Source organism: Meles meles, chromosome 12, assembly GCF_922984935.1.
Source record: "Meles meles chromosome 12, mMelMel3.1 paternal haplotype, whole genome shotgun sequence".
In the NCBI taxonomy this organism is placed as follows: domain Eukaryota; kingdom Metazoa; phylum Chordata; class Mammalia; order Carnivora; family Mustelidae; genus Meles; species Meles meles.
In genome coordinates this window covers 78,963,730-78,989,732 of record NC_060077.1, presented here as the reverse complement: position 1 = coordinate 78,989,732, position 26,003 = coordinate 78,963,730, and the positions used below count along the sequence as shown (strand labels likewise).

Below are 26,003 nucleotides of genomic sequence, written 5' to 3'. Positions count from 1 at the left end.
TGGTATTCGTTTGGGCGGAAAAGCAAAGCAATGAAAAGTTTTTAGCATTTCAGAGCCTTTGTGGCAATAACTCTTGAGTATTAGAAATCCACTCTCCTTGGGCAATTTGCTAGGAAAGCCTAAGGTCTCATTCCGACAGAGAATGGATTTGCACAGGAAAAACTCTTCCTCTGTAGCCCAGGTGATTTCAAATGCAAGCAGCGTCAGCCAACCAGGGGCCGGCGAGGGGCGTGGTTACCGGTGGTAGATGAGCCTGCTCGGCGACCGCATCCGTGACACTGCAGGACCGCAATCTTGAGGACGGCTCTCTCTGCTGAAGGGAGATAAGGACATGGGGCATTATGAAAACACAGGCACAGGAGAAAGGTTCACTGGCTTAAAAAAAAAGTCCCTCAAGCCTCCTGAGTGCATTTTGGTTTCAGGAGGTAATTAAATGAGACACTAGCTTTCCCGAGCCACGCAGTAAGTAATCCAGTAGTCGAGTAAGCTTGCATTTTCAAGCGCTCCGGGCGGCCTGGGATTCTGACTGGTCCTTGGTAAGGAGGAACAGCAAAAATAGGAAGGAGAGGCCAAAACAAGAAAGGGGACTCAAGAGGCCAGTGTAAAGCTCCCCTGCTGCTCTACAAATGTAAACAGGCAGTCCTTGATTTGCTTTGGGATGCGCCCAGGGGGTAAGCTCCCGTGAGCCGAGAACAGACGACGAAATACTGATACGTGGTCATCAGACATTTCCTGCACATTTCTACCGACAGGGCCAGCTGCAAAGTCCAGAGAACTCAGACACGCTCCCACGCTACTTTCAAGGCTCACGCATTTATCATTTTGGCTTCCGAATGGAGTTGAAGTCGTACAGAACAGGAGTAAGGGAAAATACGGACGTTAAGCTAGAACATCGAGTGTGCGATGTATAATGTTCCTCCACTCGTTTGTATTCATCTGCATTGTGGAGGGGAAAAAAGCCTCGCAGATCCAATCAGGGAACAGCAGTAGGCCACACACACACAGGCCACGTGTCTAATGAGCAACTGGTTCACCCATGGGAGAAGTACGTGCGTAGCACTCTCTGATTCGTGATATTCCGCAATGGTAAGTGAAGTGGGGTAAAGTCAGACAGACTCTGCCTCAGTGATGGGGGCCTAATCGTGTCCTTCCACAATGGTTAGCATGAAGGATTCCTTCGCTAGTAAATGGGCATGCTACTGTCTTTGACTATGGAGTGACCCTGAGAAGCAAAATCAGAGAGTCCCGTATTCTTTTTTTTTTTTTTTTTAAAAGATTTCATTTATTTATTTGACAGAGAGAGAGCACAAGTAGGCAGAGAGGCAGGCAGAGAGAGAGAGGAAAGCAGGCTCCCTGCTGAGCAGAGAGCCCGATGCGGGGCTCGATCCCAGGACCCTGAGATCATGACCTGAGCCGAAGGCAGTGGCTTAACCCACTGAGCCACCCAGGTGCCCCCCGTATTCTTTTTTTTCCCAAGACATTCTTAATAGCTGAATCAGATTCAAAACAATCTTAAAATACTACTGACTCCAACACTTGGATCTTTTTTTTGTTTGTTTGCACTTGGATGTTGAAAGTATTTTATGCACCTGGAATAATTAAATGCAGGCAGGTCCCCATACAAATAAGTGGAGATACTAACTTAATACTAATGCTGAAGAAAATGTTGATTTTTTTACTTGGTAGACTAGAGGTGAACATCTGCTGTGGTTCTTGCACTACTTACTACCTTTTATAGGTTTTAAATACGACTTCGTTTCTTAGGTCGTTTCCACAGCAACAGTTTCACCAATGCAAACATCCCACACATAATTTCTTCCCCTTCCTTTTAGTATTAAATTTTTTTATCTCAGTGCTGTTTCTCTTTCTAAAAAACATTTATATAATTTTAATAGAAAGCCCCATTAGCTGAGTAATCATATCAACTCACACAATATAGGCCAATGGTGTCTTTAAATGAAAACACCGTTAACTGAAGGAGTAACGACTGTAAACACTCACGTGCTTTTACAATTGATGAGGTCCTCCCATCCACTACCGTCTGGTTGGCTGTAATAACGACCATTTTTCTAGGATGCCATTTTCAGTGGAGTGACTACTATCATTTACTATAACACATCTTTACATTCAATTTCTTGAGAAACATTCAGACTGCATTTGTTCTCAACTTTACATACAAGCAGGTGTTTTTCTATGGACTTTTCTGCACAGTTTTGTGTTGGCAAACGGAGGACTTCATGCCGCTTCTTACTGGGGCTCAGCCCCATTCCAAGTTTCTAGAAAGAGGCTCCCCAATGGTGCAGAATTCGAGTTCAAATGTTACCCTGAGGTCCTTGCCATAATCTTTCTTAAGGATTTGTTCTCTGGGACTTAGGGGAGGTCTTCTGGCTCCCATTCTAACTTTGTCTTGGATGGGTCCCTTCGACATCATGCCTCATCTGTGACCTGAGAGTGATGAAGGATGTCGCAGAGCACACATTAAGAGGACTCGTTAAGAGGCCCAATGGCTCTCAGGTCCCAGTGTGAACCACCACCTTTGTGATGAAGGTACTATTTATGAGCCTTTGGCTGGGGAAAGACATTCAGTGTCACAGCTGATAAAAACAGAAGTCATGGACTCTTATTTACTTGAGTTCTTACAAATCAAGAAAGAGTCTCACCTGCTTGGACTAATTTTGGTATCGTCCTCTTAGGAAAGGCAGAGCTTTGGAAAAGCTGGCAGAACCTTGATCATTATTTGCACACGAGATTCTCTTAAGGCAATAAGAAATGGTAAAACATTTGCTCAACTTCTCATTCAAAGAGGACCATCACTTACAATCAAAGAACCAAACTGCTCCCCATTGGAGTCTGGAGTGATCTGAAGCCTTCTGTTCAGTTCCTCAGACAGCTCCTGAGGGCTGGTCCGAGACCCTGGAGAGGACGGCGGTGGGGGCAGTGACAGACTGAGGGAGTCTCCAGTGACGTTCACTTCTTCGGAAATGGTCTCCCAAGGCTATCAAGAACGAGAGACGCAGGAGTAAATGGCAGGAACAAGGATCCTCTTGTCACCTCGCCAACAACAATAACCATTATATTAACTATAATTAACATTTACGCAGCACTGAGAAGACACACTACCTTCTTTATAACCACGAGGAAGATGGGACTACTACCCTAACTGACAGATGAGAAAACCGAGGCACAGAGTGTAACCTGCCAAAGAGGACAGAGCGAGGAAGTGGCAGGGCCAGGCATGGATCCAAGGAAGGCTGGCTCGAGGGGCTGCGCTCTTAACCACTAGGTACCACCACCTCTCCGAGCGGTGACTCACTTCTAGCAGGAGTGACTACAAGCATGGGTTAAACGTGTTCTCAGGAATGAATTCACGATTTTCAGGGATTTTCTTTTACTGCTAAGGAGTCAAAATGAAAACAGCAGAGATGCTATAAGCAGTAATTAAAAAGTGCTATTAAGTAACTTTTAGCGAATTAATTATCATTAATTTTGCTTTTCCAATTTTGAGCACTGGAACATTTTGTGAATGATCCTCTTCCTAACACACAGTCTGGAAAGAATGGATTTTTAGTAAGGAAACCGAGGTGGTTAAGGCTGCATGAAATTACAGTAATTGCTCATTTGTTGTTCAATTCGTAATTTTTCCTCTAGCGATTTACCATAAACATTTAAGGGGAAAAATAATAAACCTTCCTAAATTCACCCAAATTTCTATTTTCTTAGTAATAAATCTCTTTCATGATGTTGTCAACACCACTCAGTGAGAGCCCGTGGTACCCACATGAGTTACAGAGCTCATTCAAACGCAGAAACAGGACAACCACGTTGCTATTCAGTTAAGATGTGGTCAGACTCTGGGGAAAAGTAAATTATACAGTGCAAGTATCAAGATTTCCACTACTAGAAACAATGTCACTCCCTTCTGTGATGCACAGACACATGTATTCATCAAACACAACTCCTGTAAGCACTTCCTAAATGAAGGAACACCCCCATGGTCGTCAGTGGGCCGGGAGACCTCGATTGTCCGTTTTTAGACCACATTTACCCGGAGCAAAACCAAGGGGCAACCTGGGGCACACGAGGATGAGCTGCACGGAGGCCACAGGGGCCGGCTTACCTCTGGGCCGTCTCCACCCTCGCCGGGCTCAGGCTCCAGGTCCTCGCTGATGTGCCTGCGGGAGCGGAAGCGCCGGTGCGCAGCCTCCTGGTTGATCTGCCTGATGTTGCTGTCTGACTCGGAGGACACGTCCCTGGGGGTGCGGGGCAAGAGTAAGTGAGCCAGGAGAGCCCGCACTGGTACCAGGCACCTGGGCCACAGTCCAGCACTCTCCAGGGGCCTTCCCCCCACGGACATGTCAGGGTCATCCCGTGCGACACTGACAACCTGCTGGCTGCTAAGTAGGAGAATTCTCCCCGCCAAAGCGAGGCTAAGTATAGGTGCAGGTTCATTTCAATCCAACAGATACAGTGTTGAAATGCATCGGGGCGATGGCTCTGTGTATATTTCGGGCATATACTGAAAAAGGTACTTTAGTAATTAAGAATCACAACCCTGGGGCGCCTGGGTGGCTCGGTCAGTTAAACGTCTGTCTTCAGCTCAGATTGTGATCCCAGAGTCCTGGAATCAAGCCCCATGGGGCTTCCTGCTCAGCAGGGAGTCTGCTTCTCTCTCTCTGCCCTTCCGCACTCATTCTCTAATAAATAAAATCTTAAAAAAAAAAAAAAAAAGAGAGAGAGAAATCACAGCCCTCCATCTGTTTACTCTAGTGATAAGGCAGGTTTCTCAAAGGACAGGTGACAGGTCTCCGACTTGGGGCCAGGCAGTCATGACCCTTTGAAGAGACTTAGCAATGCTAAGGCAACAACTTTTGGTCTTTAACAACTGGCCAAAGAACAGAAATACTACAGACTCAAAGCTGAGAACTGGAGAGAAGTGCTTCTGGTTGAACACGAATTTTTTGGTTGTCGTCGATTACATTTTGACAGAATCTCTAAATCAGGACACCGTATTTCTCCCTCTTAAACCTCTTTTAAAAATTCACACAAACATCAAATGGTAACTTTCCAAATCAAGGGGAATTTGAAGAACACTGTAACTTCATGCGCTGTGTTTTTTTCCTTTTTTTTTGGTCATATATCTTAGTTCAGGCTCTGAAAGCATCAATTCAATCTTGAAAATTTTTGCAGTAAATTACAGGCAATCACAGTTTGGGAGAAATACTACTTGCTGGCTTTTAGAGGAGAAGTTTAAAGATCAAAATGTTTTTTTGGAGAAAACTCAAACTCTTTGAATAAGACACCCTATTCAGTTAAAAAAATTATTATTGCAAATTAACCTTTCAAAATATTTGAAAACATTATTTCAGACTACTTGGAATAGAGTACATTATGAATGAGTAAATAAATAACCCTTCAAACAGAAATACTGTATTTCCAACAAACATCTTTACATTAACTTCTGGTAACCATGGTAATATGAAGGTCAGCTTCCATCTAATCAGCATTAGAATGACAATTCCTTATTAAAATCTGAATCAGTGAAGTTCTCCTGTACCTGCACACACAATACAAAAACTCTGGAACACTAACAGAAATAAAAATCTCACATATTTTCTAGTTATGCTGAACTGTAACTAGACTAAAATAGGACACTGAAATATCTTTGGCTATAAAGAAAATAGTTAAAATCAAGGTACACAGAAGGATACAAATGTATTTCTGAAACTACCAAAGCAAAATGATTAAAAAAAAAAAGATACTTTGTTGGACAGGTTAGAAAATGTAATATCAACATTTGTGATTTTATGCTGTCATAGTCATTTTAACACAACAGTCAATTCTTAAAACACACAATGATTATGAAGAGTAGTAAGTTATTACACAGAAAAATACTTAGAAAGGGAAATGACCTGAATGAAATTCTTTCCAAAATATATATAAAAAAATTTTAGTAGCAGGAAAGAAGGCAAAGGAAACATAACATTATCCTTTCCCTTTTTATTAATATTAAGGATGGAAGCAATTTCACGTTCTAATGACTGGCCTTTTTTTTTTTTTAAAGATTTATTTGGGGGGGGGGGCAGGTGGATGCACACAAGTGGGGGGAGGGTAGAGAGAGACAGAGAGCAAGAATCTCAAGCAGATTCCCTTGCGACCTGAGCCGAAGAGTCTCACCAGCTTAACTGACTGAGCCACCCAGGCACCCAATGACTGGCCTTATTTTAAAATATTCTACATATATAAGAGTTTCATCAAAACTGTAAATCTTCCCTTGAAAGGCCAATCAGCATTTATTCAGTCAACAGTGAGTGACTAAGGTGCCTGTGCTCTGTGCCGGGTCCTGACGCGCACCTGCACTGCTACAGGGACGTCTGAAAGGCTGAGAAGAAATGAGCTTTAAATACCGCCATGCCTGCATTTTCTGTCTCTCAGAAGTATATAAAATTCCATTGCTTTGGACTTACTTTTTTTTTTTTTTTTAAAGTATCTTATTTATTTGACAGAGAGAAATCACAACTAGGCAGAGAGGCAGGCGGAGAGAGAGGAGGAAGCAGGCTCCCCACGGAGTAGAGAGCCCGATGCGGGGCTCGATCCCAGGACCCTGGGATCATGACCTGAGCCGAAGGCAGAGGCTTTAACCCACTGAGCCACCCAGGCGCCCCGTGGAAGGACTTACTTTTAAAAGGGGTGCACTTAAAATCAATTATGCAAATCTTTCTTATCCCACCGGCTCATACAATAGTAATCGGCGTGAACCAGAAACAACTAAACAGCACAGAGAAGATACCTCTGATTTTGAAATTCCAACCCTGGGTTTTTACCATCTAGTGACAAAGTGGAAATGTTCACACAGAGAAGGCCTTCTGTGTATCATTAAGCAACTGAATATGAGGATTGCTGAAAGCAGAAATTTAAAGAGTCACTAATGGGAAGATGAACATTTAAAAATATTTCTGAGCTGAAAGATTAAAACAAAAACGACTTTACTGGGGGCAAACCAATATTTTAGCAAACTTATTTCAATATTCTTCAGTCACTGACTTCATATACATATTCTTCATTTGAAATGTACAAGTGGATAAGGGCACGATAAACCATCAGCTTCTCAAGTTCAGTGCCAACTAATATCAGCATGAGATCTCTCCCGTTCACCTCCAGCGCGAGGAGTTACTGCGAGAGGATTACATTGTTGCCATGACAGAAGATGTACAAAGTATTTCCGAAAGAGAGGAAACAAAATTGTTTCAGTCTCAAGTTCATCTTCATTTATAACCTTAATTTCATTCCTTCAGCACTTTTAAAAATTATATTTGTTAATGATTCTGAGAGGAGAAAGAGAGAGAAAACACGAGTGGGAGGGGCAGAGAACGAGAGAACCTTAAGTCCATGCGGAGCCTGCCGTGGGGCTCAGTCCCAAGGACCCCGAGATCATGACCCAAGCTGAAACCAGGAGTCCGGTGCTCAAATCGACGGTACCGGCCAGGTGCCCCTAAAATTGTTTTTTTTTTTTCCCCACAGTAAAGAGCTTACAGCCAACATTTTAATTGGGGTCAAGGAGAATTCTAACATCAGGGGTGTTTTAAAAGACACCCTCAGTCTCGAGAGAGCTGGGAGCATTCCACCGTCAGCCTTCCATTCGGGAATTCTACATGCAGACCTAGATGGTGCGCTAAACCGTGTGCCTGGGATCACTTTCCGAAGTGAGTCATCTGTGCTCATTCATTCAGTTAAGAGGCACTTTGCTGAGCTCCTCCTTGGGGCTGGGCGCTTAGGGGTGGATCTCTGAGAAGAAAACACCGTCCCAGCTCCAACTTGGCAAGGGCGAGCACTGTGTGCTCCGTGCTACGCGGGGGGGAAGCTGACCTCTAAGGCAGCCGGAAGACCAGGGGCCTTCCAGCTCTGGTCCGCTCTGGGGCGGGGGTGGGGGCCGCATTACCACGTCCACGGGGCGGAGAAGAAAGGGATCAGACGGCAGCTGTGTAAGGTCCAGCCACTCCACACGCTGTGGGTGGGGGATCTGGCAAGAGACAGGGTGCGGGAGCGTCAGGAACAGCCAGAGGGCAACGAGCTGTCACTGCAGATTTTTCGGGCGGTTCAAGTTCGGAGTACAGGCCTCCGGAACTGGGGAAGACCAGAGTCACTGTGACGGCCTTAACTCTCTGCTTTAGCAAGGTTTTCAGGGTCTCACTTCCTCAGACAGAGCGAGCTTTTTAATGAGGACACTGGTAGGGGCACCTGCGTGGCTCAGTCAGTGGAGCATCTGCCTTCGGCTCAGGTCGTGACCCCAGGGTCCTGGAATCGAGCCCCCTGTTGGGCTCCCTGCTCAGCGGGGAGCCTGCTTCTCCCTCTGCCTCTGCCCCTGTCCCAACCCCCCCCCACCTTGTTCATGCTCTCAAATAAATAAAAATCTTAAAAAAAAAATGAAATTAAAAAATAAAGACACTTCTTAATATCAATTTTCTCCCCAAGAGCGTGGCAGTATTCTGTAAACACTGAATTATGAAAGTAGTTACTTTTTAATCAGAACAGTACTTTAAAATAATTCTGGAAGGCTTGAGGGTTTCTGGCCAAACCAAGTGAAGTTCAGGAGAAAGCACCTCCAATTCCTGAAACAGTTCAGACAGGATGAAGAGGTTACTGTGGAAACTAACTCTTCTCTTGTTTTCTAGAAGCCAGGCCCACTGGAGAGGACGCACGCACTGGGCCCCACCGGGGCTCTGCTGCCGTCCTTCCTGGTTCACCCTCTTTGGCAGAGCTGCCGCAGGGTTGGGGACAGTCACACCACTGACCACTCCCTAAACTACGTGTGAACCCGACCTTGGATGAAGAGCTGCATTTTCCCCATGTCCCTCTGGACAACGGGTGAGCCAGCCCAGTAGAAATGATCTCTTTTGTTTTGGTTTAGTTCTCTGGGACACTGCCACCACGGTGGTATGCTTACAGAAACACACCAAGTCTTTTCTCAGGCACTTCCTCATCAGAGTCTCACAACTCTGGGAGGCAGAGAAAGCAAAGATTTCCACTTATCCCCAAATAACAGACTTCAATCAGTCTGCATGACTATAATGAAGGTGAGTATTTTTTCCACCTATGTATGGCCATTAGTTATTTCTTTGTGAGCTGCTAGGGGTCACTTTTCTACAGAGGTCATAGGACACTCTGGTCCACAGAATGGTATGTGTCCAGTGATGTTCAGCAAAGGAAGATAACGGTGCCTTCCTTAGGGTATGGCTATTGAGATTCCTGATCACAACATGCAACCCAGCTGATGGGGAGGGGGCGTGTCCAATAGTCAAATGGCTTAAAACAGTTTCACAATAGCAATGGTGATTAAGCCAAGGGAAAATGTAAAAAATAAAAAGAATTAACTAAACCATTTCTACTTGTATTTCTATGGGGAAAAAAAATCACAGCAGAAGAAGAGCTCATCATTTGGATGTTTGGATGCTGACACTGTCCTGTGAATGAGGAGCCGGGTCCAGGGCTGTCCAAAGCCCGCTGATATGCACAGGAACCCACCGGGGGGCTCAGGAAGGACTGGAATCATCTACAACTCAAAACCTGGACCAGACTTCTTGGCTACTTTCCCAACCCACGGTCATAAGTAGAATCTCTCTGGAACATCTAAAGATAAGAGGCTTACTGACAACACCACCCATCACACTGCTAATACATTTGTCTAAAAACCATCATTTATTTCAGAGTCTCGGTTAAAGAGAGAATGATGTCACTTAATATACTTGTTTTTATTATATATTGAAAGTCATATAACTCATTGATAATTACCCTCGTCGTGGCTGCTAGGGAGCTCAAATCTTCAAAGATAAGTTTTTCCTTCTCCTTCCTTTAATATTTTGCTTTGCTTTTTATTGTATAGTTATAGTTTTTGGTCTTGCTATCTACCATGATTTAAAAGCAAGTTGCTTCAAATCCTTTTTAAATGCAGCTAAGCTTTAACCAGTGTTTATTTTCTACCTTCAAATACGAAATTACTGTGTGAACTAAACAGTAATCAATTCACTACATCCCAGAGGCTGGTGAGGGAACGGAATAAACAGTAATGACTAACTCTGAGCTAGCAACCCTCCCGAGAGTGTCTAGTGAGATCAAGGGGGTGATTTACAAATTTCCCAAAAAGGTTAAAAAAATAAGCTGTGTTCCCAAATCAAATAACTGAAGGGAGTAAAAATCCAAAAACTTCAGAGAAAATTGCACAGCCTCTCTGCATGCTGTTCTCCATCGCGGGTTAGTCAGGAGAGGGGGAGGAGCACGGGGAAGCGACAGCACCACCACCTCTAAGATACACCGAGGAGAAACAACTTCTATTTCATGAGCCTACACTAAAAGACATACAAAATGAGTTAGTTCATACTCAGAACAGGTGAACACGAAAAAAGGCAAGAGGTGCTTCTCTAGCACAGGTGAATTCTGACGGGCTCCCGTGCTCTTTAACTACATGAAGAGGAAGGCAGAGGTCTCCCCGAAAGACCACACTTTCTCTGATCCAGGGCTGACCGCTCTACTTGCCCCAAGGAGCTACCCCGCTCCACCCCCTGACCCGGTTCCCGTCCCCGGGGACGGTACTCACATCAGGCTTGGTCGGTGCCACTGAGTGGTCCGGTTGTTGTGGTTGACGTAGTAGGTCCGACCGAGATTGTCCACCTTCTCTTCCCAGCCGGGGGGCAGGGGCGGGGGAGGGAGCTCCTCCTGGTGCTGAGAGGCCGAGTCATTGGAGTCCACGACCTCCCAGCCATGCTGTGGAATAAAAGCAAATGAAGATTGTTGAGGTGAGCCCTTTGGACGTGAGGAGAAACAATCACGGGGTGCTCTGTGTCCTTCCTTGCTCCTTGGCACTCTGGCTCGTTCAGTGGCTTCATGAGCCACGTGCGAAGACCTTCCCAAAATGGGGGGGAAAAACCAATTCTAGAAGATTCTCAAAAAAAATTCTGAGCAATGACCAATTAATTGTGCTGCCTTTGAACATGACTGCACTGTACAGAGCAACACAGCTTTGAATACGTACACAGTGTGCTGATTCCTGTATGTTCTTTCCACACACGGGTTTAGTCTGGCCTGAAGGCCTCCACAGGGCTGTGTAGAACCGTGGCAGGGACATGGGTCACGTTACCACTGCTATCTTTTTGACGCCCCCATAAGGGAAGAGGGAGCCTGGGCGATGAGCCGTACCACATGTGTGCTCTACCAGAGATCACAGCACAAGGGGCCAGGAGGCCCAGGCTCTACCACTCCCCAGGCAAGATGGCACCGTGGCCAACTCCAGAAGCCTGGAAGGCTCCCACTCTGCATCAAGTATGAGCATGAGAGCAGAAGCCCAGGAGCAGCTTTCCACTGAGGCCCTCCCCACTTGCTGCTTGCCCCACCGACAGGCTTCATGGTACCAGAGTTATGAGTTACATTTCTGCAACACATATTTTAGGCATTAAGTATTCCCTCCTAACATCCCCTAGTAAAGTCACTGGAAAATCAAACTCATTCACGGGTTAGTGCAGTTGGAAAGCTACAAGAGTGTAAAAAATTCCCCGGATTTGAGATAAAAATCGGCCGACGTGCTCATGAAATCTTAACGTTCATACATACATGCCTACCACCCGCTTCGCTCCTCCCCAAAGAGAGAACACGTCAACACAAGTCAAACACGGCCCGGAACTGTGACCACTTGGCCTGGAGAGGGCTCCGATAACGTGCCCGAAATACATAATTCACGGATCACGTATATACCACAGCTGCCAACAGATGTGCAAGTAAGCCCCAGAGAGGCCCCGTTTAATGCGCATTTTCAGAACAACAGGAAAATCTGTCTAATCCAACAGCACCGTCTGAAGCAAGCACGGGGAAGGCGGGCCCCGCGATCTGGGCATGGGACTAGGGAGTTATGAAAGGCAGCTAGCCACGCCAGGAGGGAAGAAAAATTCCTCTGGACAGCCACTTCCAAAATGGCTTTTCTAGAGGAGAGCTTTCCTAATGTATCACCTGTGGGCCAAACACATAAGAAACTTGGAAGAGCTTTTCTCAATCATTTCACCCGCTTTGAAGCAATTCCAAGCACTCTGAGGAAATTTACAACGAGCTCAAGTCCAAAGAAATAAGAGCATGAAATAGGATGAGCCGAGTTTCACACAGGCAAGGGGCTGGCCACAAAATGCGGATACAGCATTTTGTCAAGAGAAGCCTCCTCAGATTATGAGTGCTGTAACATAAAATGAGAGGTTTTTTAAAAAAAATTTATTTATTTTTAAGCGAAGCCAACAACATCAGTAGAAGATCACAGATTCAAAGACCCAGGTTTTTTTCTATAGCTAAGTTTTATCCACTTTTATTTCCTTAAAGTCTTACATGAAATATGACATGATCTTGGGCAAAGAAAACAGACAAAGGCCTGCAGCTCTGTGACTTACCTCCATGTCATCCCTCTGCTCACTGTTTTCTTCATCCTGACCTCCGTTTTTCGGCATATAGGCCATTTTCAATCGCAAAAATCCCTTAACTCGAGATTTATGACTGCGTAATGGAAGAAAATCAGTTATAAAGGACATGACTTGGTTACATCTTTCGCATTTATGATGACTTTTTAAAAAAGACACAAAACGAAAACAATGCGAAATCTTCCTCAGAGAAAACCAATGACGGAAGCACGAAGGACACCTCGACCCCAAAGCCTCACCTTCTTGGTCTAAGGAGAAAATCCTTAAAGGTATAGGGTCGCTCCATGGTCGGATCTTCTGTCTATAGGAAGAAAAAGTAAGTTTCAAAACTCTTGATACTGTTGTATTTTAAGTTTTTTTTTTTTAAAGATTTTATTTATTTATTTGAGATAGAGACGGTGAGAGAGAACATAAGAGGAGAGAAGGTCAGAGGGAGAAGCAGACTCCCCGTGGAGCTGGAAGCCCGATGTGGGATTCGATCCTGGGACTCCGGGATCATGACCTGAGCCGAAGGCAGTTGCTTAACCAACTGAGCCACCCAGGTGCCCCGATACTGTTGTATTTTAGATAGACCAAGCTGGGTCACAGAGAACACACGCCAGTGTTTCAGAACATGGGGAGGTAAAAACATGGTTGGTTTCTCACCCAGTAGTTGATGGTGAATTATTTTATAGGTCACAAAACTTTACCCAAGATACACTAGATGTCACTATCAACACCCATTTTTAGGAGCCAACCCCAGCCTTAGACAAATGACAAAATTACAGTCGTCACTGCCAAGTCTAATTTCTAACCACAGGGTGCAGGCCTCAATCTCAATGCTCGTTAATTCTGGAGAACCAGTGGTCACTGGTGCCTTCCTGTCCCCGTGATCCAAGAAATCTAAAAATGGAGTTAACAGGAAAATATGCCAGTGAAGGCGATTTTGCTTTACATTTAACATTGGAGTATCATATCATTAGCCCAAGATGACTGATTAAGACTATCCACTCCATGGAGACCATTCGAGATAGCGCCATTAATCAGCCTCTTGCTGGTGCGTATTTCATGAAGCTAGGAAAGGTAACTGTGATATTTTTTAAAGAAATCAGTACTCATTGTGCCAAATTCACTGGTCAGAGCAAGAAGGAAGTTGGAAAAATATATGTTATTATTTCATTAATTTTTAAATACTGTATGTAGCAAAGCCTCAAATGCCTAGGCTCTTTAAAATAAGGTAAAATATTTACTTTTGTAGTGAAAGAGACAAACCATGGTATCATGATGTACTGATTTGTATCAGAAGGATGCATGTATACATTTATACCTGAAATACCTTATGTCATTCCCTACATTAAACCCCAATCGCTTCCCACTCTGCTTACAATAAACTGAACATTCTTTCCTGTACGTCCTACAAGATTAAACATAACCTGGCTCTTAACTACTTGTAACGTCACTGTGAACCAGCCTTTCCATTCGCCCCTTGCTGCAAGGATCCTGGCCTCATCTCTCCTGGTGCACATCAAGTCCGACCCTGCCTTAGCCGGTCCTTCTGCTGGACAGCTCTGCCTCCAAACGGCCTCAGCGGGCTCCACTCCGGAACCCAGGTGTGCGATCCCAGGTCATATGCGCAGACACTGCATCCTAACTGCCACCACCTGCTTCCCCTTACCACCCTCTGTCAGAGCATCCCGGTCACCTTCCCGCCTTGCGCCATCTGAAATGATCATATTCACTTATTTACTAATATGTCATCTATCACTCTCAGAATTAAGCTCATGAGATTGGAGACCTGGATTTGCTCACCAGTAAATCCCTGGTGGCAGAAACACTGCCTGGCACGAAGCAGGCACTTGTACGAGCAGCTGACTGATTCATCTGATCAAGGCCATGAAAATTCACTGTTGCTGAAGGAAGTCAATTATACTCTCTGGGCGGTCCACTTTAAGGCAGTCCCGCTAGACATTCTGGAAACATTTTCTGAAGAAAAAGGTTTCTAAATACATACCACTTCTTATGGAAAACGTATTCATCAAGAATACTACTGCATTTCTTCCTTTTCTCATTTATTTAACCACAACTAGTTTTAGAACAATACCCACGGGAAAGACGTGTGGATACAACACGGTGCCTTCCCTGAGTAACAAGGATGTGTAACAGAGACCGTGGTAGCAACGAGTAACTTAAACTTCAGTGGAACAGATTCACCGATGTGGAGAGATCACATTCCGTGGGACCCAGGGTGGAGGGCAGAGGCTGATTCTCAACTTGGGGATCGAAATGGTCCGGGGATGTGTGGTCCACGTGGAGATGAATGGGCAAGTCTGGACAGGTGGATCACTGGCAGGAAGGAGAGTTCAAGCTGAGGAAATTGGCTACAAGATCCTGCACGAACCAAACTACGGGATCCTTAGCAGGCGTGAGGGGGTCTAGGGTCAGCAGAGAGCACAAGAGCCAATGAGCAGAGGTAACCACAGAGTTTGCACAGACTCCCCTGAAAGTGAACCTGTCCACACAACTCCATAGTTCAAATGCCCAACACCACACAGATGAAGGGGCAGACTTCCCAGGTCTGTGTCCTGGCCTCGTTACTGGCAGAGCCATGTGGCCAAGGGCAAGTCCCTTACCTCTCTGTGCCTCAGTGACCTCATCGAAAAACTGGGGCCGTAACAGGATCTCAGAGTTGTTGTGAGGAATAAACCAATCACCTGAGTCAGTTTGCTGAAGTCCTTGCAAGGACGCCCAGCACACTTCACACACGCTGGCCATTTGTCACCAGCAGCTAATTCTCATTCTCCTGTCACCTGTGAATATTGCCACCTCCGTGTTCTCCAATAAAAGGCAGGGCATTAGATAATGAAAATTCAGGGCGCCTGGGTGGCTCAGTTGGTTAAGCCACTGCCTTGGGCTCAGGTCACGATCCCGGCCGGAGTCCCGGGATCAAGCCCCGCACTGGGCTCCCAGCTCCGTGAGTCCGCTTCTTCCTCTGACCTTCTCTCCTCTCATGCTTTCTCTTTCTCTCTCCAATAAATAAATAAATAAGATCTTTAAAAAAAAAAAAAATGAAAATTCACCTCCACGGAAATTCTTGCATGTGAACAAGACGGTGACCGCCTTAAGAGTGACAGGACTCTTCCTGGCGTTACTCAGGGTCCTACCAGATCCTACTGGCTGGAAAAAAGTCCCATGGAGATTCCCAGGACAGCACTGGTTAAAAACCATCTCCAACACACAGCTGCCTCCTGTTCCGGGGCACTGCACGTTCCCAAGAAAACATTTTGGACAGACAGCACTTTCACCTTGAAGAACCGCAATCACTGTGAGAAGAACAGCTCTGTGGGCAAATGGAAGCAAGCGGACTTCCTGGGACCCTAGACGCCAAACCTGGACACAACCACCAACAGCATGCAAGCCTCACACTAGACCCCACTTCACCCGCCCCCCGAACCCTGACTACCTCAAAGATCAAGGCTGGAGACGCGGGGTGTGGCCGAGCACTGCCGCCAACTTACTATCACTGGGCGAGTCACCTCCCTGTCTGGGCGCAGGTAACCTCATCTGTCAAATGCAGGGTGTAGACAAATGGTGTCAGGCCCCTCTATGCTCTGGGACACTGAATTCTATACACATGAGAGGGAACCATTACCCTGCGACCAGCCGTAAAAGGAAAAGAGGTGCTCATCATCTGAGTTAGCTTCAAGTACGGCCAAGGCACCCGAAACAATGCCACCGCTGTGACCACGTTTCGTTCTAGAGAACTGAAATCCAAACGCTACCCTGAGTGCCCCGAGGAGCACCTGACGACAACAGGAGAAACTGATGTTCTCAGATGAGCTCTCTCCACCCTGGCGTGTTTCCCATGGACACAGAGGTTTCGTAGCTGAATGGGGTGGGGTAGGGGACTGGGGGCTCAAAGGACAGGGGAGACACTGCGGAAGGAGTCGTCCAGGGAAATCGCAGAAGTGAAAGAGGGAAGCACCCGCCAGAAGATGTCCTTCTGCTGTTAGTACCGGCCTCGGAGTTGTTTTGTCTCTAAGTAACTAGTAAAGGCAAGTCATAAAACGTGAAGATGAAAGTCATGAACTTTTTCAGCACCGTGACACTGCGTTTCAGGAACAGATGGAAAAACGGTAGCTGAAGCACAATCAGGCCTTGCAGCCGGTTACAGCTGAGCTGACCCAAATGCAACACCCCGCCCCCCGCTTGCGGGAACAAACAAAGACCAGCAGCTCTGTCTTGGCTGCCGTACAGATGTCAGGCTGGGAGGGGAACCTTCCTGAATTACCGAGTCTCCCCTCCTCTGCACATCTCCAGTAAGCCCTGGGGCCCCAGTCTCCCAGGTGACACGCATGTTATCTTGGTGATCTGTGCCTCTGCTCACTGAGCCATGGGGCAGCGACCACGCCGTCTCCCAGAGCAGGATGGACACCCGGGGTCCTCTCTGCACCCGCCCTTCTTTTACAGGTGACAACACAGAGGCCCAGAAAGGATTACTAGCTTATTAAGGTCACCAAGGCGACTTGCCCATCTCCCAGGTCTGGGCCAACGATTCTGGAGAGATCTTTTAAAGCCTGACCTTCGGAGACTCCTGTGAACATGAACTGATGTCTTCTGAATTCTCAGATCTGCATCAAAGGTCGGACCACCAACCTTATTTACTACCCTCTCCTGTCGCCCCCGCTCCTCTTCCTTGCTCCTGCCCTCAAAAGGAAGTGAAACGGACAAGAAGTATGAAAGATGAGTGGCTCATCTAGAGTGGAAGCAAAGGACACAGAGGTCCCTCCCGTCCGGAGCTCCTGTGTCCCTGTTTCCTTTCCATGTTTTCTTCCAGGAATAAAGCTGGACTCTGAGAGCCGGGGAAGGATAAAAAGTAAATCCCAGATCCAAAAGGACTTGCTTCCCCCTCCGGGAGCATCTGAGGGGTATAAAGCACGGAGGGTTCCACCATAAGAACGGAGAACAAGATTACTTCCTTCCGGACAACCAACCCTTCCTCTTTCCTGGTCAGGGGACAAGGACAGAACGGACACGGGCCTCCTCTGGCCGCTGTGGTGGCAAACTGCAGTCGTGACACTGGCCCGTGGGGTGCACCTTGCCGCCCTGCCTCTCCCAAGTGCCTCCGTCACTTGTCACCCCGGCAGAATGCCAGCTCAGCCCCTTGCACCAGCCCACAGGGCCCAACGAGGCCGCACTCCAGGGACCCGATGCCGGGCAGGGGGCCAAGGAGGACCCTCGTGCACCAGGTCCAAGATGCCGAGGCATTTGTGACTTCACATGGGTGCCAGTGGAAGGGTCGCTCTGACCCTCCAGACTGCCTGGGGGGGGGGGGTCAGTCAAAGGAGAGCTGCCTAGTATAGACAGCTTAGGCGAGCCACTCCTAAGATCCTAAAAGGTTTTACAAGGTTTTACACGGCAACGCCCATATCCCCTCGCCGACAGCGCCAACACGCCTCTAGAATTTCAGCAAGGAACGAAATTCCTTTTCGACTCACGTCAACTGCTAGGTCTACAATAGTTATTTTTTAAACATACACGAAACACAAAATAGGATTCAAATTATCAAAAATAATTTAACAATCACAAGAGATTACACTGAGCTCAGTTCTGCTGTCCTGGATCTTCTCCATGAAGCTCCTGACTTAGAAAAGGGCTTCATTCAAATTAAGGCGATCTCTTAGACCAGAATCAAGACAGAGAGGATTTTTTTAAAAAAAGAAATAAAATTTCGTGGTATCTTGTGGCAATAAGATAATGCCTCATTCTTGGTTTAAAATGCCTTAAAATTAATAAAATAAAATAAAGTAAAATAAAATAAAATGCCTTAAAAATAAATTGTGTGTGTGCGCGCATGTGCCTGCACATGAAGGCAAATGCAATTAGGTATTTTGTTGATATGGATTTCAAAAAATAACAAAAAATATTTTTTAAGTATCTATAATTTCAAACATCTCGACTTTTTATTATGACTTAAATTAAATTTTCTTAGTATATCTGATGTGTAAAATTAAAAAAAAAAAGCCTCGGGTAGGGGGTAAAAAAACAAATAATAAATCACTATGTAAAACCGGTGGGGGTTTGGGAATCCCTCTAACAGCTGGAATTATCTGAAGAAAGGGGAATCCAGAATCATACTTTTTCTACCCAAGCCAGGGCACTCGGTCTCACCCTCCCATGTGCCATTCAACATGGTGCCATTTGCCACATGTGGCAAAATTTTTAAATTTAAATTTTAATTAATTAACCTGAAATAAAATGATAAACTCAGCTCCTTAGCCGTATCGGCCTCACTTCAAAGGCTCAGCTAGCGCACGTGGCTGCTGTCCTGAGTGACAATGCCGGGCTGCGGGAGGGAGGAAGCTGCTTGCCTGGACTCCTCCTCGGACCCTGGAATCACGTCCGCCAGCCAACAGCTGTGGAGGAACGCATGCTCCATCCGCTAACGGGGCTGCATGAAGGTTAATAATCAAACCCCAGGTACCTCCAACCTCGAAAAGGCTCGCCTGGCTCGGGAATGGCAAATTTACCACCACACCGCCACATTACTGCTCTCCCTGTCTTTTCTCACTGCTAAGGAGACAATTTTCCTAATCTCTTTTATTTAAACTTTGATGATGTTGACAAAATTGCCTCTCTAGGCCATATATAATCTGCCTCGACATTGGTCACGTAGCTATCAAGAGCGACCACCCCGACTACGCAAAACACAATCAAATCCGTTTCTCCCAGCCACACTTGTGTTCCCCAAAATGTAAGGGACACTGTGTGACTTTCCCATGAGCACCCCTCACGTACGATCAACCTTCCACATGGCAGCCCCTCAAATCCCGAGCCCAAAAAGCTGCGTCCACTCAGAACACGCTCGCTGCATCTCACCACCGTGTGGAAGGTGAAGGATGCACCCTCGGTCCACTCCTGCTTCCTCTGTGGTCCACTTCCCGGACTTCAGTGGCTCCACAAAGCCAGCCCACTGCTTTGGAGAGATTATTGCACTCCACGCAAGGTCAAGGTCGCACAGATGTGAAGCAGGGCGCTCCCTTGCGCCCCTGGCTCAGGTCACTGAGAAGTTCTCAGTTCCTTCCAGGCACTCACTGGCTACTTCCTTTCCTTGGCTGCTTTCTACTCCAGCTCCCAGCCCCGTCACTGCTTCCTCTGCTGAAAGCTCACTCTTGCCTCCATCTGAACCGGAAGCTGGACTGTTCCCTCTACAGCCTCAGTCTCTAGAGAGCAACACTGCTCTGTCCTCTGTGAGTCCCGCCCAACCTTCCTTTCTTTCTTTCTTTTTATTGTAAAGATTTTATTTATTTATTTGACAGACAGATCACAAGCAGGCAGAGAGAGAGGAAGGGAAGCAGGCTCCCTGCTGAGCAGAGAGTCCGGTGTGGGGCTTGATCCCAGGGCCCTGAGATCATGACCTGAGCTGAAGGCAGAGGCTCAACCCACTGAGCCACCCAGGCGCCCCTTCCGCCCAACCTTTCAAAACCAACGTGCACTCACTCGCTCAAACCAGGGACTGTTGGAGCAGGCTACCTGACACATGCCACTCGCGCCTCTCAGAGACTATTAGTACATCATCTGCCTCGACCGAGAGCAGGTTTTTGTGTCAGGGAAAGGGGTGGCTGGTTAGGGACACCCACAAAAGAAGCAACCCTCACTGCCTCAAAACGTGAGATGACAGCTTCGACCTGAAGAGCAGAAACAGAAGGCCCACGGACACCGAGGTGCGTGTCGCCAACACTGGGACTTCCGTTCCGCTCAACGGGGCTCTAGAAGGATAACGAGGTTTCTGACGGCTCATGGAGCCGGTCTCACGCACACATGGTCACCCTCCATGAGTACCTTGGAGCTTCGGGTTTTTAGACAGAACAAAAATACTTTAATGGTATCAGTTTTGCTTCCGATTTTTGGGAAGGGAATGCGCTTGAAACCTTTCTTCCTTAACAGCTCCCCTGAGTAAGTAAGAATCCGCTGCTTGCTATCTCATGCCTTCACAACACATCTTCTGAGCTTTCTGGGAAAGACACGGTCTTTCTTGGTACTTAACATACGCTAAGAGCCATGATTTCAACACAGCAGCAGACTTCCCCTAGGTGGCTTAAGTCATTTTAGTTTATAGACTACTTAAGCTATTTGCTCACATGAAGCATTAAAAAAAATTAATAAAATGCCCTTGAAAGGCAGAAACGTTAGACTTACCCTCCCCTAGGTGGTGCTACTTGAGTCACTTTGTGATGCCCAGAGGAAGAAGGGCCAGGACGGGGGACAGGACAATGCGAAAACCCCGAGCTGATCCGCCTTCCACCAAGGCCTCTGGGTCCTGTCTCCCCTCCTCCCTATACTGCCTCTGGGGCACGCGGAAGACACCTTTCATCTCAGTTATTGGTCAAAAGCCCCCAAAACTCTGCTACTCATCTGAGCAGGTAGGAACAGTAACAATACCTTGTCCGCTAACTCAATGTAATTTCTCAAGTTGGAATGGGTGCTTGCAGCTGACAAGTTCTCTCAGAACAGTGAGTGAACTTGTCACTTGTGGCTCCCTGCTGCCCCCGCAAAGCCATACACCCGAATCTGGGAAGCACTCGCTTGTACGGCTGTAACCCGAGAGAAACACACGTGTAATGCTAGACAAAGGGAATGGAATGTCTGATCAGATCCAAAGGATGAATCTGAAAGTAAAGACATTCCAGTGCTGAGGAGGAGGGTGTGACAGAGAAAGGGAGCTGCTCCCTGATGTGACAAAAGGAAGACCAGAAGAGGCGATGGCTGGTGATGCAGACAGGGATAGGTGGATGATTTAGAGACACCTGATTTTCACAATTCAGCTCTCTCCTGTCCCTCCGAAAGGACCACTTCCTAGAAAGGGACCGAGCTCTGAGCACAGGCTCTTCGTTTCAGCCTGCTCTGCTGCTGCCTTGAGGAAATACTGCTCTGAAATACACCCAACCGGAAACAATCAGAAAGCATTGCTCCCAGCATGCCCCACGAAACAGGTTGACGGTCCTTACCGGGAGATGACTGAGAGGTATGTCCACCTGTCCCAGGAAGTCGTCCCGCGTCTGTAGAGAAGAAAGCAAAGAGTTAATGTCCCTTTCTCTCCACTGAGTGTCCACATTCTTAAAAATGTTTAATGTTTCTTTAATACGACGTTTCTGCGGTAAGTCGTGGATGAGACGCCACCTACAGTCCCGGGTATTGTCACAGTGTTGTGTGGTGACAGTCAGCAGCCCTGCAGGACGGCTGCTACCCAACTGAACGGAAAGAAATCAAGTCTTGGAACTGGGGAGCATGCCTCAGTAAGGGATGGGGCAGTCAGGACCACACAGGGTTTGGGGTCACAGGTGGCCCAGTTGATAGAGAAGACAGTAATGGAATGTTGGGAACACCCTAATATTTATTAAGTGCTGTAAAGAGCTTCCTGAGAGCTGAGAGTCCAGGGAAGGTGAAGTAATCTAGTGACTAATAAATCTTCTCACCAAAAAAAAAAAAAAAAAAAAAAAAAAAAAAAGAGGGGGGCTTAAGCTTTCAGACTTGTAAGTACGCTACTTTGGAATCCAAGTTCATGGATTAGTTTGCTGGCTAATTTCTGGGCGTAACATACTTCTTCCTGCCTCTGCGCTACCACACAGCATACATCTTTCTGACTTGAGACTTGGATGACATTCACTTGGAGGAGCTCACACGCCCCCTTCCAGACTCTGGGAGTCCCTTGGGAAGTCGTAACTCAGGTTCTGGGGTCACCGGCCTGGACCACAGGGCGTCCGACAGGTCTTCCTGCCTCTACGCCCTGCTGCAAGGTGCCTGTGTCGGAGCTTCTGACACTTAGGTGCCCCCAGGGTGTAAGTCTCTTACCGTTACATAAACACAGGTAGTTGCTTCTACCACATTCAAAGGCCTAAAATCTCGGGAAGTTCTGTGACCCAACCTGTCCCATAGCTAGCCTGAAAGCCCAAGAGAGAATCCAGACCTCTTAGCCCCAAATCCTGGGCTCTTATTTTCACTCTTCCCCGGTTTACTGAGGAGTTCTCTAACTTACACAAACTACTTTTTAAATGTACTTGAAAAACCTCTCTTCTCGCATCTGTGAAGCAGCATCTGGGAAATACGAGTGAGATTCACTGAAATGATCTGCTGCGAGCTCAGGACTGCCTTTTAGGTAGTTAAAAAAAATCCTATTAGCTAGAAAGCTACCTGCCTCCCTCCTCTCAGCGAGGCACGGAGGACAGTGAAAGATCAGCTACCAACGGCCGGGTGTACAAGAAGCATGAGACTCGCCTCAATCCCCCCGACGGGATCCGCCTTCCTTTTATTTTCCTGGCTGCCCCTGCTACAACCCACCGTGGAGATACCACATCTAACACGAAGCTACAGGTGCCGATTAAGGCTGTAGATCTGAAACAGCAGCCGCCGTCAGCGAAAGGTCTAGAAAAGGCAGACATCTTCACCAGCCAAAGTGATGGGGGGCATTCCCACTCTCCATTCAACTGATTTAGTATAGCCAGTGGGGATGGTAGTTAAGTCCACGATCAAAAACCAGAGGTGCGCTGACTACGAACCGTAAGTTGGACGTCTACCTAAGTAGTGGTCCTGCCACCTGCCCCCGTCCCCTGCTGCCACCAACGAAGGAAAATCGCATCAGAGGAAGACGGGCTTACCTAAAGGAGTTCCATACCCTCCCATCTCTAAAATGCTACTCCTAAGTTATTAACCTCAGTGCATCTTAATAAAAACTTACAAAACACCAACTTCCCAAGTTCTGCTGCTGGGGAGAGATCGTCAGAGTTCTAACCTGGGCAAAGGCCCGCAGCTTGGCCCAGGCACCTGCCACTAAAGGGCCACAGGAGTGAAGCAGGTGCCGTGCTCGGGCCACTCTTCGTCTCATTGCAGGAGGTGGGCGCTACAATGATGCCCATTTCACAGATGGGGAACCCAGAGACCAGAGAGGTGTGGGACCTCTCCAAGGTAGCCCTGCTTGGGCAGGCTGGTTCTAGAGTCCGGGCTGCAAATCAGTACTCCATCCTATGGCTCAGTAACCAGCAGGAAGGCATGGCTGTGCATCGGCTCTGGGCTTCTCCCTGGGACACTGGCTCAGTACGACGTGGACAGGAAGGGACTGTGATGAGAGCAGTGTGACAGGACTGGGGGGAGTCCTGTGAAAATGCCCGTGTGGGGCATTCTCTGTGACTGTGTCTCCTGTTCGGACTCTGCTTTCCTCAGGCGGGCAGGTAACTGAACCCCTGACGGGCGTGCCTGAGGTCAGGTTCAGCAGCTGCACTTGGACACGAACAGGTCTTCGCACTCAAGGGAACACACCATTTCTAAAACAGCCGGAGATGAAGTAACCTCGCCCACAGAGCAGACAGAAGGCTCTCTCTGGGTTGCACCAAGGGTGACCGTAGAAAGACCAGGTTTTAAGGAAAACAGGCGGAACATAAAATAAAAGTACGGAACAGCACCAGGTTAAAAGAAACTGGCTTACACAAAGGTTTCACCAAACAGAATGTGTGGGGAGATCTACGTTTCCAGGCCAGCCCATTGCTGCCAGAACCATAGAAACGTCGGGAAATATAAAGCGTTTAGGTTAATGACAACACACCAATTTTGTAACACATCGTCAGTTCCACAGAAGATAGCTAGGAGAGGTTCAGAGAGCCCAGTAGTGGTCTTTACGGCAAGATGAGAAGCAGGGCATCTCAAGGACACCTGGGGGGGGGGGGGCTGCTGCGGCAGGACCCCCACCCATGGGCCCCGCACAGACAACGTTAAGGCCAGCACAGCTTCCTGACGTCCCTGCTGCCACGGGAAGCCATCTTACACCAATGTTATGAAAATACATTAATCAATTTTCCTAATTTCTACTATGCAGGTATCTCCCGCAAGCAGCAAGTCACGTATGAGAGTCTACAAAGCCAAACCGGTTTCAGCGCCTATAGTGAACACGGGCATTCCTTGTGCTTACTGTTGAGTGTTAAGTAACTGCTGCCCATCCCAGCCTTAATTACCCGTCATGCTATTCTAGAGGCTGAAAATGTGCCGGTTACTAACACAGTTACAAATGTTCCCTTCTGACAAGCCACCAAATCATTTTCCAACGTAATGACAAGGCCAAATGGAGCCCCTGAAACGTGTCAGATAAGGCGCAGCAAAAATCTATATTCCATTACTGGAAACGTGAAGTAACTATACCAGACGCCGGCCCGGAGCCTGCCCACTAGGTGATGATTAACTATCTTACAGACTGTCCTTCCCCCCTTAAAATAACTCTCCCCATTTAAATAAAACGGAAAGGGACTAGTGTGTGCCATCGCCAGGGAGAGGGAAGCTGCCACCCATGTGAATGCTACTGGGACCTGAAGCCTGGGGACCAGGACAACAGCTCTGGTGAAACCCTAGGACCGCCCTCAGACATCTCCCAAGCTTGCCCGCACACAGGCTCTGTGGCCCTCACTAAAGAAATGAGACTCAACTTCTCAAAGAACACAAACAACAGAGACTTTCAGTCTTTGGGTTAGAAACTAAAGGTCACATCGAAGGACGTGACATCAGGAGTACCAGAGAGGTCGCGGTGAGAACAGGGCTGCGACTCTGCATGTCCCATGCAAGCGGAAGGGAGAGAAGACACTGTGTGGGGAGAAAAGCATCGGAAGAAAGAGAAGGGTGCACGCAGGTACAGCTGGGCAATGATTTTTTTTTTTTTAAAGATTTATTTATTCACCAGAGAGAAAGAGACCGCGCGAGTGAGAGAATCTCAAGCAGACTCCCTGCTGGGTGCACAGCCCAACGTGGAGCTTGAGCTCATGACCTGAGCCGACACCAGAAGTCTGATGCTTAACCGACTGCACCTGGGGCACAGGAGCTGCAATCCCACTGGCAGCCCAGCAGAAGCATTTTTTAGAAGTTCAGGAGAATGAGACAGAAAATACGAGAGTGCCTCACATGAACACAGTGATCAAGAAAACCGTTTCTGTTACATACACGTGAGAATGTGTACTAAGTTATGATCTAAACTTCCTTTTTTGGTCTCACGATCAGAAGTTTAAAAGCCTCTCAAACCACATTAAGCAGAAACCATTCAGTACTACACCAACTGCCTGGGGTTTCATCCTAGAAATTATTAAGCAGCGACTTCCAGGAAGATTATACTTAGAATTTCTCAGGACAAATGGAAGAGACATAGAGAGGAATCGGAACACAAACTACAGAAAAAGAATTTAGGAGTAAAGACAGAGCACGACTAGATTTTTGTCTGTTATGAGCTAAGGTACACATCACAGCTCTAACACCAAGCCAGAAAAAGAATCCTCTGCTTTTTTTAAAATAGATTTTATTTATTTATCTGACAGAGACAAAGAGGAAGAGAGAGTGAGCGAAAGCAGGGCGAGTGGCAGGCAGCCAGACGGAGAAGCAGGCTTCCCGCTGAGCAGGGAGCCCAACGTGGGACTTGATCCCAGGATCCTGGGATCATGACCTGAGCCGAAGGCAGTCGCTTCACTGACTGAGCCACCCAGGAGCACAACCGTCTGCTTTCCCACCGAACCATTACACAGGACGTCCCATCTGCCCCTTCCTTCCCAAGCATACGGC

At 47.1% G+C, this 26,003-nt stretch overlaps 1 protein-coding gene across 4 annotated transcripts in view; it reads right to left on the bottom strand.

The window, feature by feature from the left end:
- The window catches only part of NEDD4L (NEDD4 like E3 ubiquitin protein ligase), a 333,633-nt gene that overhangs the window by 55,015 nt on the left and 252,615 nt on the right, over positions 1 to 26,003 (bottom strand). For all 4 annotated transcript variants that reach the window (XM_046024976.1, XM_046024977.1, XM_046024978.1 and 1 more), the window contains exons 6-12: positions 21,428 to 21,478; positions 12,683 to 12,744; positions 12,417 to 12,519; positions 10,589 to 10,755; positions 4,118 to 4,250; positions 2,819 to 2,995; positions 239 to 313 (exon numbers count right to left, since the gene is read on the bottom strand). In XM_046024976.1, coding sequence (XP_045880932.1) covers positions 239 to 313; positions 2,819 to 2,995; positions 4,118 to 4,250; positions 10,589 to 10,755; positions 12,417 to 12,519; positions 12,683 to 12,744; positions 21,428 to 21,478 — 768 coding nt within the window. The remainder of the gene's footprint in view (positions 1 to 238; positions 314 to 2,818; positions 2,996 to 4,117; positions 4,251 to 10,588; positions 10,756 to 12,416; positions 12,520 to 12,682; positions 12,745 to 21,427; positions 21,479 to 26,003) is intronic.